General features: G+C 42.0%; 3 protein-coding genes and 3 non-coding genes across 10 annotated transcripts; 1 reads left to right on the top strand and 5 right to left on the bottom strand.

Moving 5' to 3' along the window:
• Positions 1-2,171: 2,171 nt before the first annotated feature.
• Trnaw-cca (transfer RNA tryptophan (anticodon CCA)) lies at positions 2,172-2,244 on the bottom strand. The gene has a single exon. It is a non-coding gene; the product is annotated as a tRNA-Trp (tRNA).
• Positions 2,245-3,154: 910 nt separating this feature from the next.
• Trnac-gca (transfer RNA cysteine (anticodon GCA)) lies at positions 3,155-3,226 on the bottom strand. The gene has a single exon. It is a non-coding gene; the product is annotated as a tRNA-Cys (tRNA).
• A 434-nt stretch (positions 3,227-3,660) lies between these two features.
• LOC135485342 (uncharacterized) lies at positions 3,661-7,814 on the bottom strand. The gene is made up of 2 exons (XM_064767242.1): positions 6,565-7,814; positions 3,661-5,092 (listed from the first exon to the last, which is right to left on the bottom strand). The coding sequence occupies exons 1-2, from the start codon at positions 6,616-6,618 to the stop codon at positions 4,055-4,057; spliced, it is 1,092 nt and encodes a 363-aa protein (XP_064623312.1). The 5' UTR covers positions 6,619-7,814; the 3' UTR covers positions 3,661-4,054.
• Trnac-gca (transfer RNA cysteine (anticodon GCA)) lies at positions 5,528-5,599 on the bottom strand. The gene has a single exon. It is a non-coding gene; the product is annotated as a tRNA-Cys (tRNA).
• Positions 5,699-13,532, top strand: LOC135485341 (UDP-galactose transporter senju-like). Of its 4 annotated transcripts, none has more exons than XM_064767240.1 (6): positions 5,699-5,822; positions 9,896-10,049; positions 10,215-10,332; positions 10,502-10,548; positions 10,668-10,807; positions 11,254-13,532. In XM_064767240.1, exons 2-6 carry the CDS (start codon positions 9,932-9,934, stop codon positions 11,881-11,883), a joined length of 1,053 nt encoding a protein of 350 aa, XP_064623310.1. In that variant the 5' UTR covers positions 5,699-5,822; positions 9,896-9,931; the 3' UTR covers positions 11,884-13,532. The 4 variants fall into 4 exon arrangements, with proteins under 4 accessions (XP_064623310.1, XP_064623311.1, XP_064623308.1 ...); XM_064767241.1 differs by lacking the exon at positions 5,699-5,822 and adding an exon at positions 6,467-6,535; XM_064767238.1 differs by lacking the exon at positions 5,699-5,822 and adding an exon at positions 7,954-8,113.
• A 1,750-nt stretch (positions 13,533-15,282) lies between these two features.
• LOC135485340 (apoptosis-resistant E3 ubiquitin protein ligase 1-like) lies at positions 15,283-23,501 on the bottom strand. Of its 2 annotated transcripts, XM_064767236.1 has the most exons (19): positions 23,175-23,501; positions 22,651-22,822; positions 22,116-22,318; positions 21,675-21,892; positions 21,324-21,561; positions 20,964-21,133; positions 20,631-20,645; positions 19,909-20,080; positions 19,414-19,565; positions 19,179-19,256; positions 18,787-18,928; positions 18,388-18,509; positions 18,013-18,201; positions 17,715-17,894; positions 17,418-17,543; positions 17,037-17,225; positions 16,835-16,921; positions 16,433-16,608; positions 15,283-16,221 (listed from the first exon to the last, which is right to left on the bottom strand). In XM_064767236.1, exons 1-19 carry the CDS (start codon positions 23,332-23,334, stop codon positions 16,119-16,121), a joined length of 2,892 nt encoding a protein of 963 aa, XP_064623306.1. In that variant the 5' UTR covers positions 23,335-23,501; the 3' UTR covers positions 15,283-16,118. The 2 variants fall into 2 exon arrangements, with proteins under 2 accessions (XP_064623306.1, XP_064623307.1); XM_064767237.1 differs by lacking the exon at positions 20,631-20,645.

Raw genomic sequence — 23,501 nt, 5'->3', positions numbered from 1 at the left:
CTGAGTGTTCCCATTTCTAGTGCTCCCCTTATTGTTTTGGGAACGCAAGAAAACAGGTGGACCCCGTCGGTGTTTTGTTAGTGAACACTGAGACGTGGCATCTCGAGGTGTGTTACGGTACAACCAAACTTGGATAGCTGGCTCTACGACAATCAGTAGCTAGCTGACGACGAGCCAATATCATTTATGATTTGTCTAGATCGGTTCGCATGGTTGCCTTGTCGATCAGATTTAAAAGCATGACTTCATGATATGGAACTTGAGGCAGATCGCCTGATTGCTTCAGAGTAGGATACGCCCCAAGTGGCGTTGAACACATTTCTTATTTTATCAAGTCGTTAGCGTGTTAGCTATTGTTGTATGCCCCACACTGTCATTCTCAAAAGCTTATTAACAGTTCTGCAGTGACCATGGTCTTGGGCTCTATACACCAGGCCTGCTGAACTGGAAATTGATATTAGCTAGGCCTCTCTTTGAGATGCTTGGGTCCGTGACTAACGAGAGAGCGACCATTAGACGAGTTTGTTTATGATCTCAAATATCATGCGACCATCTGGGTGAACTTGGACGGATTACCAAGGCATTTCAAGTGAAAGGGATACTTTGCAGAAACACCGTCAAATTGAAATAGTTCATCATCAAACCCGTCTGTTTCAACGGATATTATTCGAACATGTCTAAGCGACAGTCTTCGTTTGCAGAAGCGCCGAGGTTTGGACAGTATGATTCGAATCACCTGATCGTGTTGAATACCAATGAAAAGGATTCAGTTGGTGATGTTACAGCGATACAAAACGACGAGGAGCCTGTGTTAACTCCCAGACGCAGGGTATCTGTAACCAGGACACCTCCGTCTAAAGACTTCCAACAAGCCGCCGGCGCCGTCTACGCGGATGATGATAAAGGTTGGGGGGAGCGGAAAGTTTCACTTGGGTGCGGAAAGGCAGAGCAACAAAGGTTGTTCCGATCGCGTGAAACGGGGGTAATCGAGGGAGTTGGACAGGATGCATATAAACCAAATAGTTATCCAGCTCGCGCAGCTCCAAAGCCATCTGAGTTGTTGTCAGACTCTAATCAAAACGTGGACTTGACATGCATTGATGCAGATCAGGAGAAACATGCGACAGCGGAGGTGCTCACTATTCAACCCATCCGACCTGTTGTAGGGAATTCTGGGCATTTTATGCCACGTGGCGCTGTTTTGTTAAAGCGTGAATTCTCTTCTTCAAGACTGAAATCGTATAAACCGCCGCAGAAACCAAAGTTACGGACGAGATCTTTGGACAGCATCAACATGCATCTCAAAAGGCACTGCAATAAGGGTAAAGTGAACTTATCAAAAAGTCATACGGAACTCAGAAATATCATGGCTGAGAGCCGACCAAATGGAAGGCTGTCATCGATGTGCAATGAATTCCCCTCCCGAAAGCTCATGTACCGCCACAGTCTTCCTGATTTCGCTATGAGGAGGAGTACTTTAAAACCAAAGGATAGAGCCGACACGAGGTTTCCCGAGGTAGGAAATGTGGAATCAGACAAACAAAATGGCGGGGATCTTGTCCAAGATGGTGGCCATCTACCGCCCATTTTGCTCAATCCACTCGAAAGTCGTCCCCAGTCACGGCCCAGATTGCCAACCAAACGTGTCACGTTTATTGTGCCATGAATGGCACAGGTCAGTCTTAATGTTGAAAGACACTTTTTTGTTTCCAAAGCTTGACAGCGCTGGTTGGGTCAGTTGGCCTCGATGTAGCCGATGTCATGGTGGCTTTCTGTTTGTCTTTGACAGCGTCTGGTCTTATCAAACTGATATTTGCATGTGCGACAGTGAACCAAATTCCTGGTATCGGTGAAATGAAAGGTGGATTCGCAGGCAGTTTTATTGATAACGCAACAGGATCATGGCTAGAAACCCGGGGAGGTTTTCTTTCCGTACGCCAAGACACGCGACTTTAATCCATCAAGAACGAATGGATAATGTCACCACATCTGTTCCTGCCGGGTAGCTTGATTCGACACCGCTCAATAAGAAACAATGCGACCCTCCTGATTATTGCTGAGAGGTGCACTCGGAGTATCATTATCAACAAGAACTGATAAAACATAGTGCTGGCCTTATAAAAATATAGTCCTTATAAATTCTTGATGTAAGCGATGTATAAAAAATTATTTGGGGATACTCGGATTTGAACCGAGGACCTATCGTTTTGGAGACGATTGCTCTAACCACTAAGCCATATCCCCAAGCTGGGTTCTTTGCTGATTGAAATTCTATACTTTGGCCGCACTTAATGATATATGAAATTCGATGGCGTGATGGTGCAATACCGGCGTAGCAGTCGAGTAGGTCCGCTGGAAAAGGTGTCGGGCCATTTATTCTGACGTATAATGGTACTGTATGGTTCTATAGAGACCATGAATGTCAACATCTCAGAGATTGAAATCCCATGATACAATATTTTCTTCCCGTACATCTTTGGACAAACTTAAATTGATCAGTGAAATGTGTGATGCCTTTGAAGATCCGTTTTTAAGTTTGTGCTTCCGTCTGACGGCTGATTGATTAACTAAAAAAGACCGCGCCTCGGCCAAGCTTTGCCGATGTGACATTTTTGAATGTCTCCGTCACGGAATCTCATTGTTTGGAAACACCGAAAGATAGATTGACACAGTTTCTTTTTTTCTCCTGTATTGGAGGGACATGGTCTCTCTAGCTCTCTTTTGCATGGTAACACTTAAATTTGAGGAACAACCACTGATGCTTCATGCCCCAAGTCACCGTCGACGCTGCGTCTTTTGTTGCCTGAGAATACGGCGTTTATTCTCCAAATAGTCATAAGGTTGGTCTGATGTAGTCCAAATATTCCGTTCATTCTCAACTAACCAAGATGATGCAAACTTAGTCCGTGATCTAACCGTCCAGTTTTGCCTGTGAGAAACCGCGACGAGGGTCAACGCCGAAGACACATCATCATGTTTTGCGTCTCCGTTTTGTTGGTGGGGAAGCTGACGGTAGTCTTCCTTGAAGTGTTCATGTATATTCTAAGTATTTACATCAGGGTCCGGTTGTTGATAAGCCAAATGGAATTCACTGAAGGAGGTCAGTGTAAGTGACAAAACTTTACACCGGAGGGGGGAGGGTTAAAAATAAAACAGGGGACACTCGGATTTGAACCAAGGACCTCTCGATTTGCAATCGATTGCTCTGCCGCTAAGCTATATCCCCAAGCTGCCTACATCTTGATTGAAACTCGATACGTTGGCTAATTCACCGTTACTTGAAATTTGTCGTCACGATGGTGCAATCCTGGTATAACAGATTTAATAGATCGTCTCCCCTATCGTCTCAGGCTCACGGTCATGCGCTTTTATTCATTCTGTGAGGCATTGAAGGTCATGGTTCTCTACAGAATCATGCCTTAATCCGTCATTACACAATAGGGCAGGGAAGGACACCTTTCCCGTGGGGGGGGGGGGGGGCATTTATTATTACATTAAGACTGCCACAACTCGTTAGACGATGCCCGACACTGACAAGTTACCGGTACTTCGGGCTTCCATCTGACGGCAGATGAGTGAACTAAGACAACGACCGCGTCTCAACCAAAAGATTAATGACTGGTATTGGTGGGGATGGTGTAAAGGAGGGGGGGGGGGGATAACACCTTAGGATGGCGTTACACTAAAATACTCTTCAGTAAGTTAACTAGCAGTGGATATAACTGCACAGTCTGACATGCTTATCGTCATGATCGTGAAACTGACATGAAAAGACAGACTAGTACAGCTCAGCGGAAGACGACCGGTGTATAAGTAAGTTTCCGCCCAAGTTTTAAAGTCCTATACCACATGTTCACTACTGATCTGTAGCTAGAGAAGCCTAGACCTAAGATTAGGATCATACCGTATAATCTTGGTCCGGTCTGGACTACCACAACTTCGTCTTTGAACCTAGCTGACACAACTAAATGTTAGGCCAACACAAACGGAGCGCAAACCAATGCACCACTATCAGATAAATAACGAATGAGAAGGAATCAATAAAAAAGTGTCGCTAACTGGAGTCTGTCCCCTCCGCATTGTCATCCTCCGGTTCTACCGAGGGAAGCTTCACCACAGTTGGATGAGACATTGGCTTTGTAATGAACCCTTTGGTCGCCAGTATATCACAATCTCTCTCAATCCGCCTCACAACCTCCCTAGCCTCTCTTGTCTCACTTGAACCCTGCAAGTGACTTATATCGTCCACTGACAAACTCTTCTCACGCAGTTTATTAGCGCTGCGTTCTCTTTGTAACAGTCGTTTTGGTTGGACAGAATCATGGTCCAAGACACTTGAAATCTCGTCTGTGGCCTGTACGAGACCGTCGTCGCTGGATGTTCTAGTTTGATCGCTGCTCAGTAGGCGGCGTGGTTGCCAACCGGAGTGAGACGGCCTTGTCGTCCGGTTGTGGCGGTTGTTCGATTCAACAAATTTCAGTTCCTCCGGTGACAGATAGTGTCTGATGTGTAGATTGTCTAATGAATCCGCCAACCGGTCAGCCTTGAGGAGTTTTCTATTCATTGCCGCTGGGAGGAGCTCACTCGATTCACGATGCAACAGCGCCTGTCCAGATGGGACGAATGCCCCAGCTGTCTTCGGACGCAATTCGACAATTTGCCGCGCCGACAGTGCTACCCGGTACGCTGATGTGGTTTTGGGACGCATAGGCCTACCTTCCTCATCTTTGAACGTAGGCCGTGGTTGTGGCTGTACTCCCCGTATCATCAGACTCCCGGACAAATGATTATGAATAGCGGCACTAGACACCGGACGATGTTGTTCCTGCAGTTGTTTCTCCAATTTCTTTCTCTCTGCAACAATTTCCCGTTCTATCAACGAACCTCGCTTCAAACTTCGGCTCTTCACATTAATCCGCCTTAATTCTTCCCAAACTTTAATCTTCTCAAGTTTTAGCTTTTGTAGGGTCACCTTCTCTGAGTCATCGATGTCTCGTCGCCGGCTTGCGAAGTCGCGTTCAGTGACAGATTTCGTAGCTAGGTGGCGACCGTACCGCTTCTGCGAGGCAAACATCTTGTGGTCAGGGTGAATCTGAAAGATATGATTATGATAATCATCAAGATCATTGGCAAGGAAAAGGAAGATTTTGCCCCTTCTTCAAAGTCACTGTCTTCCCACGTCACAACCTTTTCTCTCGAGTCGGTAATCGAGATAGACGAATTACAGACGAAAGGGTGCTGGTTACATATCGATGAAGAACCATCAAAGATTAAAGACGATTATTCTCTTCAATCGATTATTGATGAATAATTGTGGGGTGTCTTTGTCCCCGTGATAGCCCAATAGAAAGGCATGGCTGGGGACAATGGAGTAGTGGTTTATACTGGTACAAGCTGTACATTGTACTATCATATTTAGTAACTGACTGTATATTTATATCACGTCACATCTCAGGTTGTTGCCAAAAAGTGTGCCAGACCACATCGAAAGTTTTGAGTGCAAAAATGTTAAAAGTATCTATAGGCCAGGGGACACTCGGATTTGAACCAAGGACCTCTCGATCTGCAGTCGAATGCTCTACCACTGAGCTATATCCCCGATCTGACAGTTCAACACGAACTCTTGTTAATATAATTCAAGTGTACGTTTCGTCTTTTGCTGGGTGCATTCAGATATCTTCAGTGCGCGCGGTTTAGAATCTATAACCATTGTCACAACCAATCTGTTTACCCATCTGTTACCGGTAGCTTATATTGGTCTTGCATTCAAAATCAACAATCGGATACGAAAGGTAAAGGAGCTGCGCAATCTGCAGTCGAAGGTTGGTAGTGTATTGTAGTTTAGTTGCCCCAAAACTAGAATTCAATCGCACCTACGACTGTCGGCGATGTCCGCGCTTACAAGTCCCACTACATGTGTTATTCATTGGATTATATTGAAGTGTCCTTGTCCCCCGAGGGTACATCTCGGAACATCTTCCTCAACAATAGGATTACTGAAGACTAGATGCAAGATGACGTATACAATCTCGCATATCTTAAGCTTACTGAGAAAACACGTTTCACTGGTCGTTTTTGAACGTTGTTTTGTTATTGATGTTCTTACACAAATGTTTTGAAGACATCTATGCATTATTCAAGGCGCTGTCCGAAAATAAACCAAAGATTGGAAAAGTGCATAAAAGATATCCAGCAAGACATAGGCCTACACGAATGCAATATTTATTTCGCCATCTTTTCGGAAGATCCTGCAGCTGGGACCTGTTATGCTCATTTTATCATTTTCACATATTTTGTATAACTGGCATTGGTTTTTATAGTTATGCACATAACCCGGCCGACGTCAAATGGTTGGTAGGACACCATTCCTAGGGGACTTTGATTGCTGGCGCGTCAGCATTAGTCGGACATGCAAGAGTGATTCCCTATTGCTATGTCCAATGACTTCACGTGGTACAATGGGCAATTGACTTTCACTTCATCACGAACAAGCCACTCTGAAAATAAAATCGAACCTGGGGTGGCACAAATTTCGGTAAAGGTTGTCCTTCAGTATTTGCCTACCTTGATTGCGAAGCTCCCCGTCTTCAGCGACGGCCGTTGTTCTCCCCTTTGCATAGTTAAACAGTGGTATGCTTCGTTTCACAAGAAAAGTATTGTCCTCGTCTTCACATAGCTCGAACATGTTGACTAATAAGACAGTACAATCATGTCACAATCAATAAAATGTCCTGTTAAGTCACTAATTAGGCCCATCTTGGATCATTGGAGGAACAACTTACTGACAACATACTTACTGTTTCCCCCTATGTTGAATAAGACACAATCTTGACATGTTGGAAGCTCCTCGTATCAGAATATGTTTTGTCGCCGATTTTAACCCACTTACGTTGTTTGTAAAGTTTTTTCCAGCTTTCGTCCAGCTATCCAATTACCAGTGGGGTAGGCCAACCAAACTGTGCAGGTATCTAAATCTTTGACCACAGCACACAAAGGTCGGTTGAAGTTGACATTTCAAAATATTTCAAAACTCGCCAACAAAGTGACTATTGGTGTCAACAAGCGTGGAATCTAATTAATAGGCAGGGTAAATGTTTGCAGGGCGGCTATCAAAATAAGTCTCCAAAGTGTGTTCCACATACTTGTACGTCCAAGAAGATCTCTCGATGAACAGCGACCAGTCCATTGTGAGCGGAACCACCTGAAATTGTCACAACCAGCAGGCGGCACCACTTGGTGCGACCAGTTAGGGCGGGTTGGAGGTCCTCCTAAAAGAAATATTTCGTCTTCTTACAAGAGCACAATATATTTAAACAATGGCCACTTTTGTCATCAGAGATAAATAACTCCTAACACAGGAAGACGACTAGAATTGAAGCATCGAGGAGACTATGCATTGTCCCTCTGCCGAATTATCACTTGACTTTGAAATTAAAATTTCGACACTAATTGCTCCTGGTATAACGAGGCGTCTAAACACATGTGTCGTCACGGTCATTGGAACCTTGATGAGTCCTGTATGTGATTGTGCCAATATTTCCACAGTCCTTGTAACAACCGGACAGGACATTGACAAAGTGATGTGATGTTTCTTGGCTATGGGATTGCATCATTTGTCCTTAAACTTCCCTGGAACTTGATCCAATTTCATCACATTTGAGATATGAATCGAGAGGATTAGTGTGACAATAGATACCGGTATCCATCTACTTAGATATTCATGATAAATCGAAAGGTTTTATTACTTGATAATGAATAGTGGCAGTTGGAGATTGCGTTGTGATCCGTCCTTGCGGGCATCGTGAAATTAAACATGGGAAATAATGATACCTGCACTCACAATGTCACAATCATTCGTACTTGCTGCGTACGCGTGTACGTCTGATAGTAGCTACAAAAACGGACACAGAATTACAGATAGTTGTCGACACACCGCATTAATTGCAGAAGACACTCAATAGGCGACATTTCACGGCTAGCACTGAAGTAATCACCGCGAAGAAACGACAAGAACAACGCCTGTACAGTGTACATCGTAAGCATGTAAGCGTGTACATTGTGTGCAAGTAAGCCTATTTCCCGAGTTAGGGCCTAAATGATGAAGGAAGTTGAGGTAGGATAGTACATTTGAATTATTTCCCTTCAAATCCTGCGATCCATTTTCCTATTTACGTGATTTCAAGTCATCATTGATTGACACAATACAAGAGCCTCCTAGAAATCATTTAGGGTCCTATATATAGACATTAGATTTGTCACTATCGCCTCTCTCATTTCTCACACAAAGTCGAATCACAAATCGTCAAATTTAAATGTCATGAAATTACCTGGAGATTGGAAAAGGGGCCTGACTCGATACTGTGTGGTGTCCTAGTGTAGACTACAAAGAGTCAACATAAAGTGACCATCATATGTCTCATAGTCATATATACTCAGTCATGAATAGACCTGTTGTCAATCGTTGATTGCTGATTCATCTGTCGGCAAATTATGAAATGACAGACAGGTGAATACAGACAACTTTGATGGTGCTGCTGTTCAAATTTATCAGCTAGATCAATGAGTAAGGCCAGTGAGAAATAAAGTTTGGAGATGCAATTGCATATAAAGAAATCTTACTCTGTTTCCTTAGGTCCCAATGCCATTCTATTATATAGGTTTACTAAAGCTTCAAATGTAGGCCTGTCCACTGCTTATTCTCAGCTACCAGGCAATGTGGGTCGGTATGGGCTGAGGCTATGTTGGCAATATCCCTCTGCACTGGAAGTTCAGTATGGTGTATGCCCCAATGACCAATTTATTTCCTTTCGTGGCCTAGGGCCCTCACGTACATTTACCTGATTAGTGATATCATATGCAATATGGAGTTTAAACTGAAGGGAGTGAAGCAGAGGAGGACAGTTATGGATGTAAAGATGCATGTCTTGAATGTGTTTGTCTCCTTTCTTTCAGGTGGTGGGTGTGTCCAAGGAAAGTAAAAAGAAGTCTTCCTTGGCCTACATCTTCTTGCTTAGAAAAACTTGCCGATTTCGGTTTTATGTCAGGTGGATTTTATTGATTATAATTGATGTGTCTTGTCTAATCTTACCATGTGACCATGAAGTTGCCAGCTTTAAAAGACCATTCATGTGGTTGTACAAATGTTGGTCAAAGTAGCTGGACACTTAAAATTATACCAGCACTTGTAGGCCTATTATAGTAGTACTTAATATGTGATATTATCATGCATGACTTTTTGCCCATCTCAATTGGCCTTGTTCACTTATTCCAGAGGCTACATTTCTCAAAATTACATGCAATTTTAATGGATGCCCTCAGGTTTCATAATTTCTAGCCCTGATGCCTATTATTTCGATAATGTCAACATTGTGCTCTCTGAAATGCTGGGAGACGGATTCCATAGGCAAACAAAACTTCCTATTCAGCGCATGTGATGACCATAATCAATCTCCCAGTTTTTGTCCACTTGGCACCTAGAGCACTCTAACCAGTATGTTGCATGGTAAGTTGGCAATCCATTGGCCTCTAATTTTGAGCTCGTGATGTGACAGCCTGCACTGTGGCAGCTGTGTCTCTGTTTTTCTTTTCGTGTTAAATTGACTGTTGTTGGAACTTATTCAGATTTTGATATGCATATATATGCAAGTAGCGACATTTCATGTACATGTAGACCGAGACCATGAAAATAGGATTTCACAATTCTAAAGCTCAGTTTGTAATTTTAGGATGTTTAGGCGACAATTCTATTTCCTCCTCTCTATCCTTCTATTTCCCGTGCCTTATGGCCTTTCTGATTTGATGATAGTGGGTTTCATCAAAGAAATGTGGTTTCAGCAAGGAGTTCCAGACTCTCTCTGTTGTCAATTCTCAGTCTCTCCTTCCTTTGTCTTTGCAGGGCTCAACGACAAAACTGCTTGAGGAAACCAAGGAGATGTCTCCACCCAAGAAGAAGGAATACTGCTTCGGCTTAATCCATCCTGATGGCTTGTTCAACTCTCCCCTCACTCTCTTGATATTCTGTGTCTACGTCTGCTTGTTTGTCAACAATGGTGAGTAGGGATTTTAAATTTGTTTTTGCTACGATGTACGGCCACCACTTTTCACGCATCAGGCTCCTATGATGAGGCTACGACACAATGACCAGTGCTGAGATACAAATTTTTGTGAAGAAGGTCATTTGATAATAATATTAATCTAACAAATAATTCTTTCAGGTTTGCTTGTGACCCTGAGTAAGAAGAAGGATGGACAGTACAACTACAACACTGTGGCAGTGGTGGTCATCATGGAGTGCTCCAAACTTGTCATGTCCATAACCATATTCAGTTGCCAGTGAGTACACCCCAGTTCAAAGATCAGTAGGAATGTGCTACAGCCAGCAGTACTGTTAGTTCCAGAAGACATGCAAGTTTACACGAGCCCTGTCAATTTACACTTGGCTTGTCTTAGCCTAGAAGTTATGAAGAAGATAAATGGTTTAAAATGTTCTCTCTCTTTCCAGGGAATCCTTCATGACACTTCTGAAGAACGTCAAGAAATATTTCAAATGTAAGTAGCCTACTTGTACTGGAAATCAGATCATTTGGCAAAACATCATGAAATGAAACTCGGCTACTCTCTGCTTGATTATTGTATCAAATCAAGTAATAATTTGTTCTGTTTTACAGATATCATCTACTACATGGTGCCAGCCTTCTTCTATTGTTTGTACAACAATCTGCAGTTCGTGAACCTCGCATATTACGACCCAACCACATATTACATTTTACTACAGTTGCGTGTGATTGTGACTGGTGTTGTGTATCAGGTAAGCAAAGGTTTTTACACCAGGCACCCTGAGTGAATTTGTGCGACATCGAGTATATAAAATCAATTGGGCACATGTGGCAATATTACCAATGTGGCCATGATGGCCACAGTGTAGCAATTGTCAACTCTGAAACCAAGTATCATACTTAATATCAGGGAGTCGATTTTGATTGACTTAATGCCTGCCTAAATCAATGAACTGAGTGACGGTGTTGATTTTACTGGCACTTCTATATAGTTTGACTCCAATGTCAGCTTTGATTGTATTTCTATAGCATACATTGTGATTGATTCCTGAGTGTACCACATGGCAGTGGACACTCAATGTTTCAACGAGGTACTTGGCACCACCTGGTTAGCTATTGTGCGATGGTACCAAATTATTTGTTTCAAATACACCCTGTGTTTTTGCGGTATTTAGAAACTATATGATTTGTTTTCCAGATTGTATTCAAGCGGAGATTGTCGCTGATCCAGTGGGGCTCTCTCATCATCCTCGCAATTGGCTGCGTCATCAAGGAGCTGAAATTCGGCGGCACGGATGGGGAGGGAAAGAAACAAGTATCCTTCTTCAACTACCATTTACTACTTATACTTGTTCAGGTATTCATGTCGTGTTTGGCCGGCGTCTATACAGAGTTCCTGCTGAAGAAAGATGGCGGACAGGTACCCATCATGGTGCAGAACTTCTTTATGTACGTGGATAGCATCATATCGAATATCGTCCTGCTGTGCCTGACCGGTGGCATCAAGGACCTCGTCAAGCCCGAGGGCTGGCAGGCTCTTGGGCAACCCCTGGTTCTCTGTGTTATCATGAACATATCAATCGCTGGCATAACGACCAGTATGTTCCTGAAGCATCTCAATTCCATTGTTAAGCTATTCGCTGCTTCTGTAGAAATTCTTCTGACTGCTGTTGTTTGTAGGTTTTTGTTCGGAACAGCCTTAAATGCACAAACTGTTATATCTATAAGTCTTGTATGTGGTGCCCTTTATTTATATTCTTACGCTCCAATGCAGAATCCGCCTGCTCCAAAGTCGAGTAATAAACCAGCAGATGGAAGTAAAGTGTAGAATCAAGATGTTGTGAATCATGTAATGATTTTGAAGGCCATGTTCTGTTGTGTATATTGTTCACATGATTTTGTGAATTTCTTTACAAATGGTAGCAGCAGTTATTGTGGTTATTCCAGTGTATGAACATGGTGCCATCGGTGTAAATGGGTTTACATTAGTATTTCCATGCAAACAATGTACAAATAGGCTGGCCTGCAAAGTAGAGGACAGGCTTATCACTGAGATCAAACCAATGAGAAAATCGAACTTTGTTCAGTTTTTTTTTCTTCTTACATGTCTCATGGTACATGTATACAGCTCTGAATGTTTTTTACTGGAAAAAAATGCTGTAAGCTGGTTGAGAGGCATCTTTACCTCCTACATGTTGGCATAATGAATGCTAGATGAGATCAAAGGTATGTTGGCCCCACAGTATAATATTATTGCTAAAAAATATATATGCTTTTAGAAAAAGAGCTCCATCTATCTCTGCAATTGTAATATTTTAGGCCGTTTACTACTTTGTATAGTACATGTAGTAGGTTGGGAGTTGAGCTGATCATAGTTTGGTGCTTTGTTTTTCAAAATCGGCTCTTCCTTTGAGGGTTGCAGGATGTCAATGTGCCACTGTTGTTTATAGAAAATAGACCTGGTTCGATTGTGAACCTTTTAGTGAATATACCAATACATGCTAGATATAATTCTATCTGTCTTGTGCCTATAGAGTGCATGATCATTGTATTTTCTCGTGGCTCAGATAATTAGAAATAAACATTGTCATAATGCAGTTATTATGCATGAAAATTTCCTAAAACTTGGCATTCATAGTGTTTGTTTATCAGTCATCACAACAGCATTGTTGAAATTTGTATTCCCGTATCTACATATTCACACAATTGGAAATTTTCAAATTTTAGAGTAAACAGAGTTGGCCTTCACAGTAAGAGCATCTTGGAACATGTCAAGCAGTCAAGGGAACAAAGTATTATCGGTCTCAAAGATCAGTAATGCATATTACTTCGGTGCCAGATATTCTATCATTTACAGTTATTTTTAGATTTTGAATATGAATTATAATGTTATTCTACATGTAGATACATGTAGCTAGTGTTTAAGGATATTAGGTTAAAGGTACATGTATATGGTAAAAGAAAATGATATGATCATTTTGGCATTTGTAGATTTACGAAAGTTTTAGATTGTCTTATCTTGACCAGGGCTTGAAGTAAGGTCTGTAAACCCCTCTAACCAGAACAGTTTTCAAAGGTACGTAGGTCAATAATGTTGAGGATGATACATGTAGTTAAGGCTGTTTCACATTGACACAGTGAGGTTGCATTTTCTTTTTGTCATCATGTTATATGTATGTCTCTGAGTACATTATCCCAAAGTATCTGTGTGACACACTGTGAGTGTTGTGTTTTCATTGTCTGGTGCACAGAGCTCTGCTTTATTTGCAAAAGTGACAGTAAGCCTGGTGCGAGATGCAGTATTGAGGTGGGTGGGTATTGTTATTACATGTATATCCTTAGCCTGTACAGCCTGCCAACACATGTTTGTAAATACTACACGTATCTTTACATGTATTTTATGTGTATTTTTGAAGGGTTAGCTAATGATATACACTGTACAATCATATGGTCAATAAATACTTATTGTACTTCTGACATTTGAATATTGTTATTATTTGCATTTGCTGAACACCCTTTGTTTCCGGTGCATGGTGAAGATCTGATGAAGATCCTGGAGATTTCATACCATTTCTTTGTGGCTCAGACTAGACCGGGTGTTCTGGATCCTGACCTTGCCATGGTGCACCTGCTTGTGTGTCCCTGTGACCCTAAGGCCTCAGCTGACAGGAGCCTTGGCTCCTCGAAGGTCCAACCATGCCAGACAGATCTAGGTCAAGGGTCCAGACCAAAGTTGGATTCTAGTGTTTAGTGATGACACTTCAAGAAGGCAGCCCTTGTGCATCTACTGGGCGGCTCTTGGCCAGATTTGATGGAAGCCGCCAATGACAGGAGACAATGACCAAGGTCCCTTTCACTTTTGATGGCTTAAACCATCATGTTGCACTTCGGTACAGAAAGTGAGATCAAACTTGAATCTACACAGTCACATGACCTAACTCGACTGTGGGATCAGCTCTCTGAGAATATAGGCTATTGAAGACTAATGAACATCAAGACTGTTGCACACCCGTGTACCTCGGGATCGGGAGAGTACTGGGATGTACATGCAGAGATCCCAAAGTTCACTTCTGAATGACTTCATGAGGACAGTTGAGGACGTGTCTTTGAGCCTTTGGACATTATGGACAATGTCACAATCAATTCATGTTGGACATTGTTGGTTGTGTCAACTAGAACATCAGATTTTTACTACAGAGTGTCAAGAATACTACACTTTTGAGTGATACTCTTGACATCTAAGACAGGATGTCTTTGGGTAGAGTGGTCCATCCACTGACACAAACCTTGGAGAGTCTTGGGTTGTCCCTGTCACATCTGGGTTTAAAAAGGCAGTGCATTTGTACATGCCGGACGACAGAGACATGAAATTCATTGGTGAATGTGACCATCAGATCGCCCTGGACAGTGAGTGTTTGCCATGTTGACATTCTGGAATCACTGTTGTTGACATTCTGGTGACACGACCTCCCATTGACAATGTCACAATCTGACTACATTGGAAGGAATGTAGACAAGGGCATTTTTATCAAAATATGGAGAAATGATTGGGGAGGTGAATGTCATGGTCATTTGAGCACCAGGCTCATGATCAGGAGGTTGTGGTTGAGTGACATGCAATATGCTTATCCAGCCCTGAAGAAGGAGTACTTCTTGAATCAGAGAGAGCAATTCCAAGTGCAGAGCAAATGATGAAAACGAGGATTCTGAGTGTCAACCTCCATCACCAGTCCTCGTATTCTGGCCAGCATTTTGATACGTCCACTCTACGAAATGACCTTGGACTGGTCATTTATTGTCAACAAGTTCTTTCAACGAAACCCTGACATGTCACCAAGGATATTAAATAAGGACTAACAAATCAAGTTCCATACAAATAATTTAATTTGCATCAGCAAAGTACAAAGCACCTATTGGAAGTCAAAACATGAACATCGACTTTATGAACATAACTTAAAGGTCAACCCAGAATTACCTCGTGACACTCTTCCTTTAAAGGTCAAGCCGATTGTGTAGTAAGTGCAAGCGCCACCTATTCCTCCTTTCTGTAAATTTCAATCATTGACAATAGTAGCTTTAGGACTTAAAGCCAACATTACCACCAACACTGAGAGAGCCACCGGGCACGGTACATGTATGTTACAATTTTGATTAACCCTTTTTGATATGATAATAGAAATTCGTATGATGCTATTCATACATGTACATTCAAAATCCCCTTTGTACTGTAATATTCCCCCCCCCCCCCCCCATATAATTAGGTTGCCCTAGAGTGCCTTGTACACTTGTTTCACTGTTCTAAACTGTGATACACTACATGTATAGTAAAGTTCTTCACAATTTCAGAAGTAATTACAAAGACTATTGCACAGCTTGTTTGGTTTACAATAATATGTAAACTTACAAACAACTACAATTCAGAAACATCATGTTCCATACACTGTTCTTTACAAGTGCAACTCTCATCTACTTGTACCGATCCTCAGTACATAACTGGTAAAAACTTCTCCAATAAATATCTTTCTAAAACAAATGCCTCCTGACCAAAATGTCATAAACTCTTGCTAATCCTACAACAAAATGCATAAGTTTGATTTGGCTCTGTGTATAGAGTTACAAATGGCACTGTTTCTTGAGTGGCTGAACGCTGACCAGTATGTCATGGCAAACTACCGCGACAACTTCCTTCTAAAAAGTGTCAACCAATGTACAAAGTCAAATTTACAAAGAAACAAACTGTTCAAACCAACAAACCAGTTATTGGAAGCATTTTAATGTGACAAACACAGCAATTTTCTGGGGTTCTTTGAATGCTCCTCCAAATTGCACTATATAATCACATCACCTGACGCCAACTTGGCTCCTGCCTACAGTCTCTCTTAAATCCTTGGTCCTCACTTGCACAACCCATAACAAAAGTTAATGGCAAGCTAAATACATCTCCATGCATAGATAGTTGGCAGTAGTCTTAACGTGGCCCACATTTCAAAGCCCTCTTCATGATCCTGGTTTCCTAGATTGTTTCGAGCTGTGAAGCATGTCCCTGTACATCTATACCCTTGGCTATGCCAATCCAAACCCTTGATTCCCCTCATTGATGGCAATCAGCAGTGACCTGTGAAGCTGCTGAACAGATTCGTAATCTGGCAAGCAAAGCTGGTTGAAACTGAAATAGCAAAGGTCGGGGTGAATAGTCAGCCAGGAAAAAAAGGCGATACACATGTTTCCAAGTCGACAGAAAGAGATGTTTACCAGGCCACTACTCTAAATGCATTTAAACCAGTTTTCACCTGCTCATTGGCTGGTAATGCCTATCTGAACAGAGGATGTGTTTCTTGATCTTTGCCTTGAGGCTCAAGTTCCCAATGTTTACTTACCAAGTATGAGCAGTAGGCAGTACTCCAAACATGGGCGCAGCAGCGATCTGGAATTTGGGTGAGAGTTCGGTGAACCCCCCTGGTGGAAGTTGAGAGCTGCCCGTGGTGAACTGCAGCAGCCTGGCCATGTCCTCCTGGGTGAAGCCTGATATGACCGTCCAGAACCACTCAACCACCTGCAAAACAAACATCAGTGCAAAAGCAAATATTGAAAGCATGCAAGTTTGTTGACGTATCCACGTACGTATGAATGTAGTTGGGTGGAAGAAGTTTTGAGAAATCGCACAGGTTTTACAAACGTTGAACTGATTTCTATGTAAGCTTTTTTGTCAGCAATTCTAACTGCGACAGCTTCCCAATGTAATGGAATCATTACTTTTATTGTGGTTTACATGTACATACCTTTCTGAATGACTGTGAATTCCCTGAAATTATGTGATGCTGCCTAAGGTCCGCAATGCTATAGGTGCCAGTTCCACACATCAGCAACTGAAAACAGAGTATGTCTCCTTTTAAAAATGCAATATATCCTGCAATGTTCATATTCACTCCAATAAATTTTGAACAAATCTAAATAAAAATGAAAACATAAAAAAGCTCTTACCTCGAGTTCATTTTCGTCGAATATACTGAGGAGGTTATCTGGCACGAGGTCATTCAGTCCCTTGAGGAAGTACTCCATCTCATCCTTGACACTATTAGCCAGTCGATACTGAGCCAATGCATCCAGATATGTCAGCTTGTTGTCATTGGTTACGGCGACTTTGGACCCATTTGGGATGAGGTCGATGACCTAGAACAACAGACAATAGAAGACTCAAGAATACTCAATTTCACAAATTTGACCACAGTCATTGACTCTTCTCAGCAAAGAGGGAGCCTGGTTTGATAGAACTAGAACTGTACCTTGCGTGGTTCCACTGTATTTCAAATTTTACTGAACAGAGATACCGGTACATGGAGTGAAATCATTCAAAGCTCTTACCTCTTCTACCTGCCCTCCCTCAGAATACTGCTCCTCTGCGAATACCATCTCCATGTCCTCCACGTCATTCTCTAGGACATATTTGATTTTGGTTGTAAACAGGTCAGGGTCATCCTGCTCAAAATGCTGAAATATCAGGAAGGATGATTTTAGACGTTGCTGGTATCAAATTCGAACAGCTCAGCGCTTTCTTCCAGGATGGAGGAATATTTGTTCTCAAAGACGCCAATACATCACCATATACATGTATGGTGAGTAAATCACATGTAAGATAATGTTTGGAGCACCAGTACTTACTCTATAGTTAACCCTGAGTCCTATGACCTGTGCAAGGAAAGACCGTGTGAACTTTGCTTTGACTGTCTGCTTGTAGCCACCCCCTAACGCCGACTCATACAGGCACTTTCCAACAATTCTACCTGCAAATTCATAGTACTTCATCTTGAAAAATGGTCTCCGGTGCGGGTTAGGATGAACCTAAAATGATAGAGGAGATGACATTGAAGGCGAAAATACTGATTGAGAGCGAAGTACCTGCAAAACATGTAATTTACCAATGGGCTTAGCTTATGTTCCTAGTTAGCAGTACACTTACCAGGCCTTGGTTGTCTTCAACAAATCGCCTAAAGAGACCTGACCCCATTGGATCAAACAGATTTGTGCAGACGATCTCAAACCATTCTCGCCGTAATCCTCCCCAATCAACACCTGGTTCTCCAGTGAAGGTCACCTCAAAGTTCTTACACCAGTCACTGGTTGAGAAGTGCTTCGTCGCCTTCATCGACTGTAAAAAACGCAATTGAGAATGATGGTGACTAACTGAAAACAGAACAGACACAGCAACCTAAACAAAATTTCAAACTCCAATCTGTTCCGGTCAAAGGGTATCTCAAAGGGTTGTTTGCACAAAGGGACGACAAAATACTGATAATGAAAGTAGAACCTGTGATCAATAGCAGTCTTCACTTACACTTTCGAGCAAGTTCATCCTATTGATGGTAATTGTAGTCCTCTCATGCTGTCTCTTCGAGTGCAGACTCCTCACTTCATGGTAGAAAAAGTCCTGTTTGTCCCTGAAGGTTTCGGACCCACCTGTCAAAGGAATAAGATCCATAAAGCTGTGATAAAGCTGTGTTTCGGTGTTGGCCCACAAGACCCTGTTCTGTAAACGCTGCTTGGAGAGGGGTGCAACTTCTGCCATCGGCCTATTCAAATATTGTGATAGGCATGCAACTGAGTTTCAACTCTAGAAGCTAAGAGTGGCTGGGAGACATCAAAACGGCAGACGAGGCTGATCATCTCATTCCCCCTGCATGAATCCTTCAAAACTGTTCATCTAGTTACCCTGTATTTCTCCTTGTTTACTCACCAATATTCTTAAGCAGGAAGCTGGCATATGTGGCAGCGATCAAGGTGGTGTCCTTGGACGCTAAGTCAATTGGCAGTTGGCAGCAGTCATCCACAGTAAATGCTGGCAGGTCAACTAAGTTGTTGTGGCCTTTAAATACAAACTGAAAGCAAGAGCAGCAGTAGATTACTAATTTCATCTTTAGTGACCAAATGGTGTTAAGACAAAGAGTGTCCCTATTCAAGTCAAATTTGAGCTCAATTAGCAATTCACAAATAGACATATTTACTGGTATCTGATAGCAATGCATTAGTATTAGCTTCCATACTATGCATTGACTCGTAATTGACCATCATGGTGTATTTATTGCAAATTATGTAAACCAAGGAAAATACCAGAAAGAACTGACTCACCTTGGTTGAAGGACAGACTCGGATTGTGAATAAGCGTTTCGGTATAATCTTCAGATAAAACTCCTTGATTATTAGTTGCTGAAAAAGACATGGCAGAAATGTAACATTAGAGTTGAGAAAGTCAAGTCAGACTACAAATACATGTAGTCAAATATCCTATTTTTAGAGTGACCCAGCACAGCGATGTGCATGACTGCTTAGTGCCACATCAGAAGAAGAAGCCTACGGAACCTACCCTTGGTGAGATGTAGCAGTAGACTTTCTTCACCTTGTCCTTGCCTTCTTTCCCATCTCTTCCATTGAGATCTTTGGAGAGTAGACGCGACTCGTACCACAAGCTGTGACTTCGCTTACTCACATTCTTCTTCACAACAGCAGCATCATTGACTGTGGAGAGAAGTGAAATGTTACATGTAAGGTAACGTGATACAATTAGAGTCCAGGTACAGTTATGGCCTCTGTATGCATTCAAGTGTGTTGGCAGTGGTTTTCTACACTGCAGGGCCTATACTGTGCTACCCCTTAACTTACATCATCTCTCCTATCTTACAGCACATCCAAACTAGTCATCCTTGTCTTTGAATACAATTCAAACACTGAATCAAATCAAACCCAGGTCTCTAACTGTGCATACCAGTCACCTAAAGAGTACAATTAGACCCCCCAGCACCTGCCTATAGGCCCCTTTAACATTCATTTGGTAGAGTTTTGTGTGATGACTCCATCTTACCAGAGAGCACAATTGCATCAAACTCCCCGTTTTTAAGTCGCTGTCCATTAATAGCTGTTGTGACACTGAAGCACCCCTCCTTGCTTAGCTTCATGTCCATCACAAACCTTCTGTTATAAACCTCATAGGTGAAACTGATCAGGGGACTTTGACAGGCAATCTTTGAACCACACTGCAAAAACAATGAGAAATACAATGGAAATACAATTGTCCCTGGAACAGGTTTGTTACCTAGAAAGGAGGATATAATGTTATAGATCTTCATAGTACATCATCATATCCAATTTGCTGTCATCATAAGTGTGAGATAGTACACATGTATGCAGGCCATTGCAGCCAAGAAATCATGCAGGCAGAGATCTCTGCAGATACAAAGTATTACAAATGGACAGTTGAATTAGATAGTATTGTTGAGGCTCATTCCGTGTGATAAAAACCAATTCTAACTATTCAAGGAGATACTATTATAAATACATTGCACCAGTATTAGGTAAAAGTAACACACAGAGGGTTGGGCAAATGAGCAAAGAGAACCAAGTAAATTTCACAGTTGGGAAATGGTATGAAATGAGAAGCTCATCAGGGCTAGAAAGGATTTGAAGCCTAAATAAAGCCCAGTTTGAAAAGTGGGACAACAGTAGAAAAGGCAACTAAAAGGAACAGGTCTCTCCTGGTGAACACCAATCTTTGGGATCAGGAGAAGTTAATGTTCATGTACTTACACCGTCCTCTTTATGCTTTTTAGGAGTAGGAGTAACATTTTAAAACTCAACTCAATCAAAATGGCAACACACTTTGCTTTCTCGTTCTCCATAAAGTTTTTGTATAAGTTGACTTATTTTGATTGACCCTTATTGCCACATCATCCAAGTAGCACTGACAAAACATGATATACCCCCGGTAGTCTTTCTTCAGTTGGCTGTATGTAGTGGCTGTGTTGTCCATAATGCCATGAGTTAATGTGAAGCTAGAATATAGTTGAGACATTGCCCTTTCCATTGTTGCTATCAAATGAAACCCTTTACAGGAAGAGGAAAAACCTTCAAAATACATACCTCGACCACTTTCACCTCATACTGGTATGGCTTGTCCGTGGATGGGTCATATGTGCATAGATTACCGTATTCATCTCTTGGTTCTATATACAACGATGTGGCAAGGTCTTTGGTACAAACAACCATCGAACAATGCTGAACAAAACATGTCTTGCTTGGATCAATCGGACCTAGAATGACGAATATGAAAATGGGCATGTTTTTTCTGTTATTTCCAAGATATAACTTACATGTATCATCAATCCAGCAGCCACTAGGGGAACCCTGCACTTTGACGGTTTAGGCAGTTTTGACCTTAGCAAGCCAGATAAGGTCACTAATAAGTTCTGTATATGACTAGTTCAACACAGGAAAACTTACCTGACTTGAAAGTTTTCTCAAAAGGACTCCCTCGTATATGTCTAGCACCAATCATTACAGAAATTTTATAAACTCCTGATTTATGGACAGCGAATGTGACAGTGGATATGTTGATGTTGGCTGGGTCCTCGCTGCCATGTTTCACAGTGATGGCGACAGGGAGGTTACCTAGGGTGATCTCAACCAGGACTTGGTCCAGGTCGGATATTGGGTATGGTTTACCATTCTTTGTATAGAACTGAAAGTGAAAGGGAAAGATTCTTGAATAACTTTGAAACAACGGTTGGTACAACTACAACAATCGAATCTGAAATTTTTTTACAAATGTATATGAATTTCTCGTCCACTTACTTTTATGGTGAAAGACATAGTCTTGCCAACCATGACTGGCTCTTTCCAATTCCACTGGACAGTACAGTATTGTGGAGCCAATGCTTTCCCAAAGAAAGACTCAAACAGCGTTGCTTTCCGCGCACCATAGTCATCAACTGCTTCCTGGGCTGAGGTCATTGCCATTAGGAACAAGGACCCTATGATAGCCAACACTGTGACTAGTATGGTGAAGGTACCTAGAATATGAAAAACATTTACAGAGTATACATCAGGCTTCCACTGGTCCAGTACATTTACGATAGTTAGAGAGAAACAGACACTGATGAGATGGTTGTGCCTAACTTAATTGTTCCGTCTCTGACTAATTATTCATCCTCATATCATTTTATCCATACTTGCTTCTAGATCAATATAGGCTTACTTTGAATAGAATTGGTCAAAACAAAGACAAAATCTTACCAGTCACCCCTAGCTTTCCAGACCGATTCAACTTGGACTGCCAAAGAGCTTTCTTGTAGACATCAATTTGCTCACCACGGAGAGCCTTGACAGCCTTACGCAGCGTAATGTAACTTGGTAGTGAGTTAGTCACATGGTACAGCTCTGTCTCGGTCATTGTTAAGAAGTCTTCCAACTTCTTGACGCCGCTATGCGTCCTGGATCTGAGAAAAAGAGGAATAAACAGTTGAATGAGTAAATTACACTGGCAGCCCTATTGCAAAACAGCTCAATTCTAATTTGAAAAGCAAATCAAGTAATTTCATGCATGATCACAGAAGCTGCTCACTAATCCGTTCTTTGTCAAATTCAAGTAAGTCAAATAACTCAAAAATGGTAGTCACATCTGATATAAATCAACTGAGCAGTACATGGGTACATCCCGAGCGAAGTTGTCAGGAATTAACCATTGGTCCTCTGTGCCTCTGGCTTTGGCCGTGCCTAGTCAGGTCCTCTTAAAAAAACATTTCAAAATATATAGAATGGTACAACATGCCTTTCATAAAACTGGTGTAATTCCACCTCTGTCAGCCATTCTTCTACAATCAGCCTCTCCTTAAGACCATCAATGGCCTCTTCAATCTGTTCCATTTCATCTTCCCTCAACTTCCTGAATCTTTGGTTGTCATTCAGGCGCAGCTCAGGAAATTCCACAAGGGAACCTGCACCTAAAGGTAAAGATGGAGAGAGAAAACATGAATTTTCTTAACCTTGACCTTTGAACTACTGTCTTGAGACGTTGGCCGTGATGACCTACCTACTCAGGGTTTCAGCAGCAGTTTGGCATACTTGCCAACATCGCTAACACAAGCCACTAGGCTACACCCTCAGACCATACTCCTTATAAGTGCCAGGTACTGGTAAGGCCAATGAAGTAAATTGCTCTGGAAGCCCATGCCCCTGCTCAGTCCCCATAATTAGGCTACGGACGGTACCAGCTTAGCCTTGCGGCCTTGCCTATAAGTATAGGTGCCGAGGCTGGAAAAAACAAGACGACATAATCTTGCATATTTGACCTACCAAATGAGGCAAGAACATCCTCCAGATGAAGAATATCATACTGCTCACACCACTCCTTGAAAAGCCTTTTATCCTTCAGAAGAGACAGATTGGATACACAAAGCAGAACCACAGCAATCACCCCGAACAACAGTAGGCACAGTTTAGCCGCCGAACTCATGTCTTTACGCGGCGTCTAGACCTTCAAGACCGGTTAAAACTATTTGACAGACACCTTGACATAATGTTCTACCATCTTGTTCATCAATCGTTTGACATAATAATACGTAATTCATCAATAATTATGATTTTTCACAAAGAAATTTGCACTTTCTATTTCTTGTCCAC

The sequence above is a fragment of the Lineus longissimus genome, chromosome 3 (genome assembly GCF_910592395.1).
Source record: "Lineus longissimus chromosome 3, tnLinLong1.2, whole genome shotgun sequence".
Taxonomy (NCBI): Eukaryota; Metazoa; Nemertea; class Pilidiophora; order Heteronemertea; family Lineidae; genus Lineus; species Lineus longissimus.
This window is presented reverse-complemented; position numbering and strand designations above follow the sequence as displayed.

What these genes read in the sequence shown, in the direction of transcription:
- LOC135485342 (XM_064767242.1), bottom strand. Translation starts at nt 6,618, where the DNA reads ATGCAAAGGGGAGAACAACGGCCGTCGCTGAAGACGGGGAGCTTCGCA. An exon ending in CGGGGAGCTTCGCAATCAAG is followed by an intron (nt 5,093 to 6,564) that starts GTAGGCAAATAC and finishes CATATCTTTCAG; the next exon opens with ATTCACCCTGACCACAAGAT.
- LOC135485341 (XM_064767238.1), top strand. An exon ending in ATAACCATATTCAGTTGCCA is followed by an intron (nt 10,333 to 10,501) that starts GTGAGTACACCC and finishes CTCTCTTTCCAG; the next exon opens with GGAATCCTTCATGACACTTC. An exon ending in CGTCAAGAAATATTTCAAAT is followed by an intron (nt 10,549 to 10,667) that starts GTAAGTAGCCTA and finishes TCTGTTTTACAG; the next exon opens with ATATCATCTACTACATGGTG.
- LOC135485340 (XM_064767236.1), bottom strand. Translation starts at nt 23,334, where the DNA reads ATGAGTTCGGCGGCTAAACTGTGCCTACTGTTGTTCGGGGTGATTGCT. An exon ending in GGATGAACTTGCTCGAAAGT is followed by an intron (nt 18,202 to 18,387) that starts GTAAGTGAAGAC and finishes CGTTTTTTACAG; the next exon opens with TCGATGAAGGCGACGAAGCA. An exon ending in CTGCCTACTGCTCATACTTG is followed by an intron (nt 16,222 to 16,432) that starts GTAAGTAAACAT and finishes TTGCTATTTCAG; the next exon opens with TTTCAACCAGCTTTGCTTGC.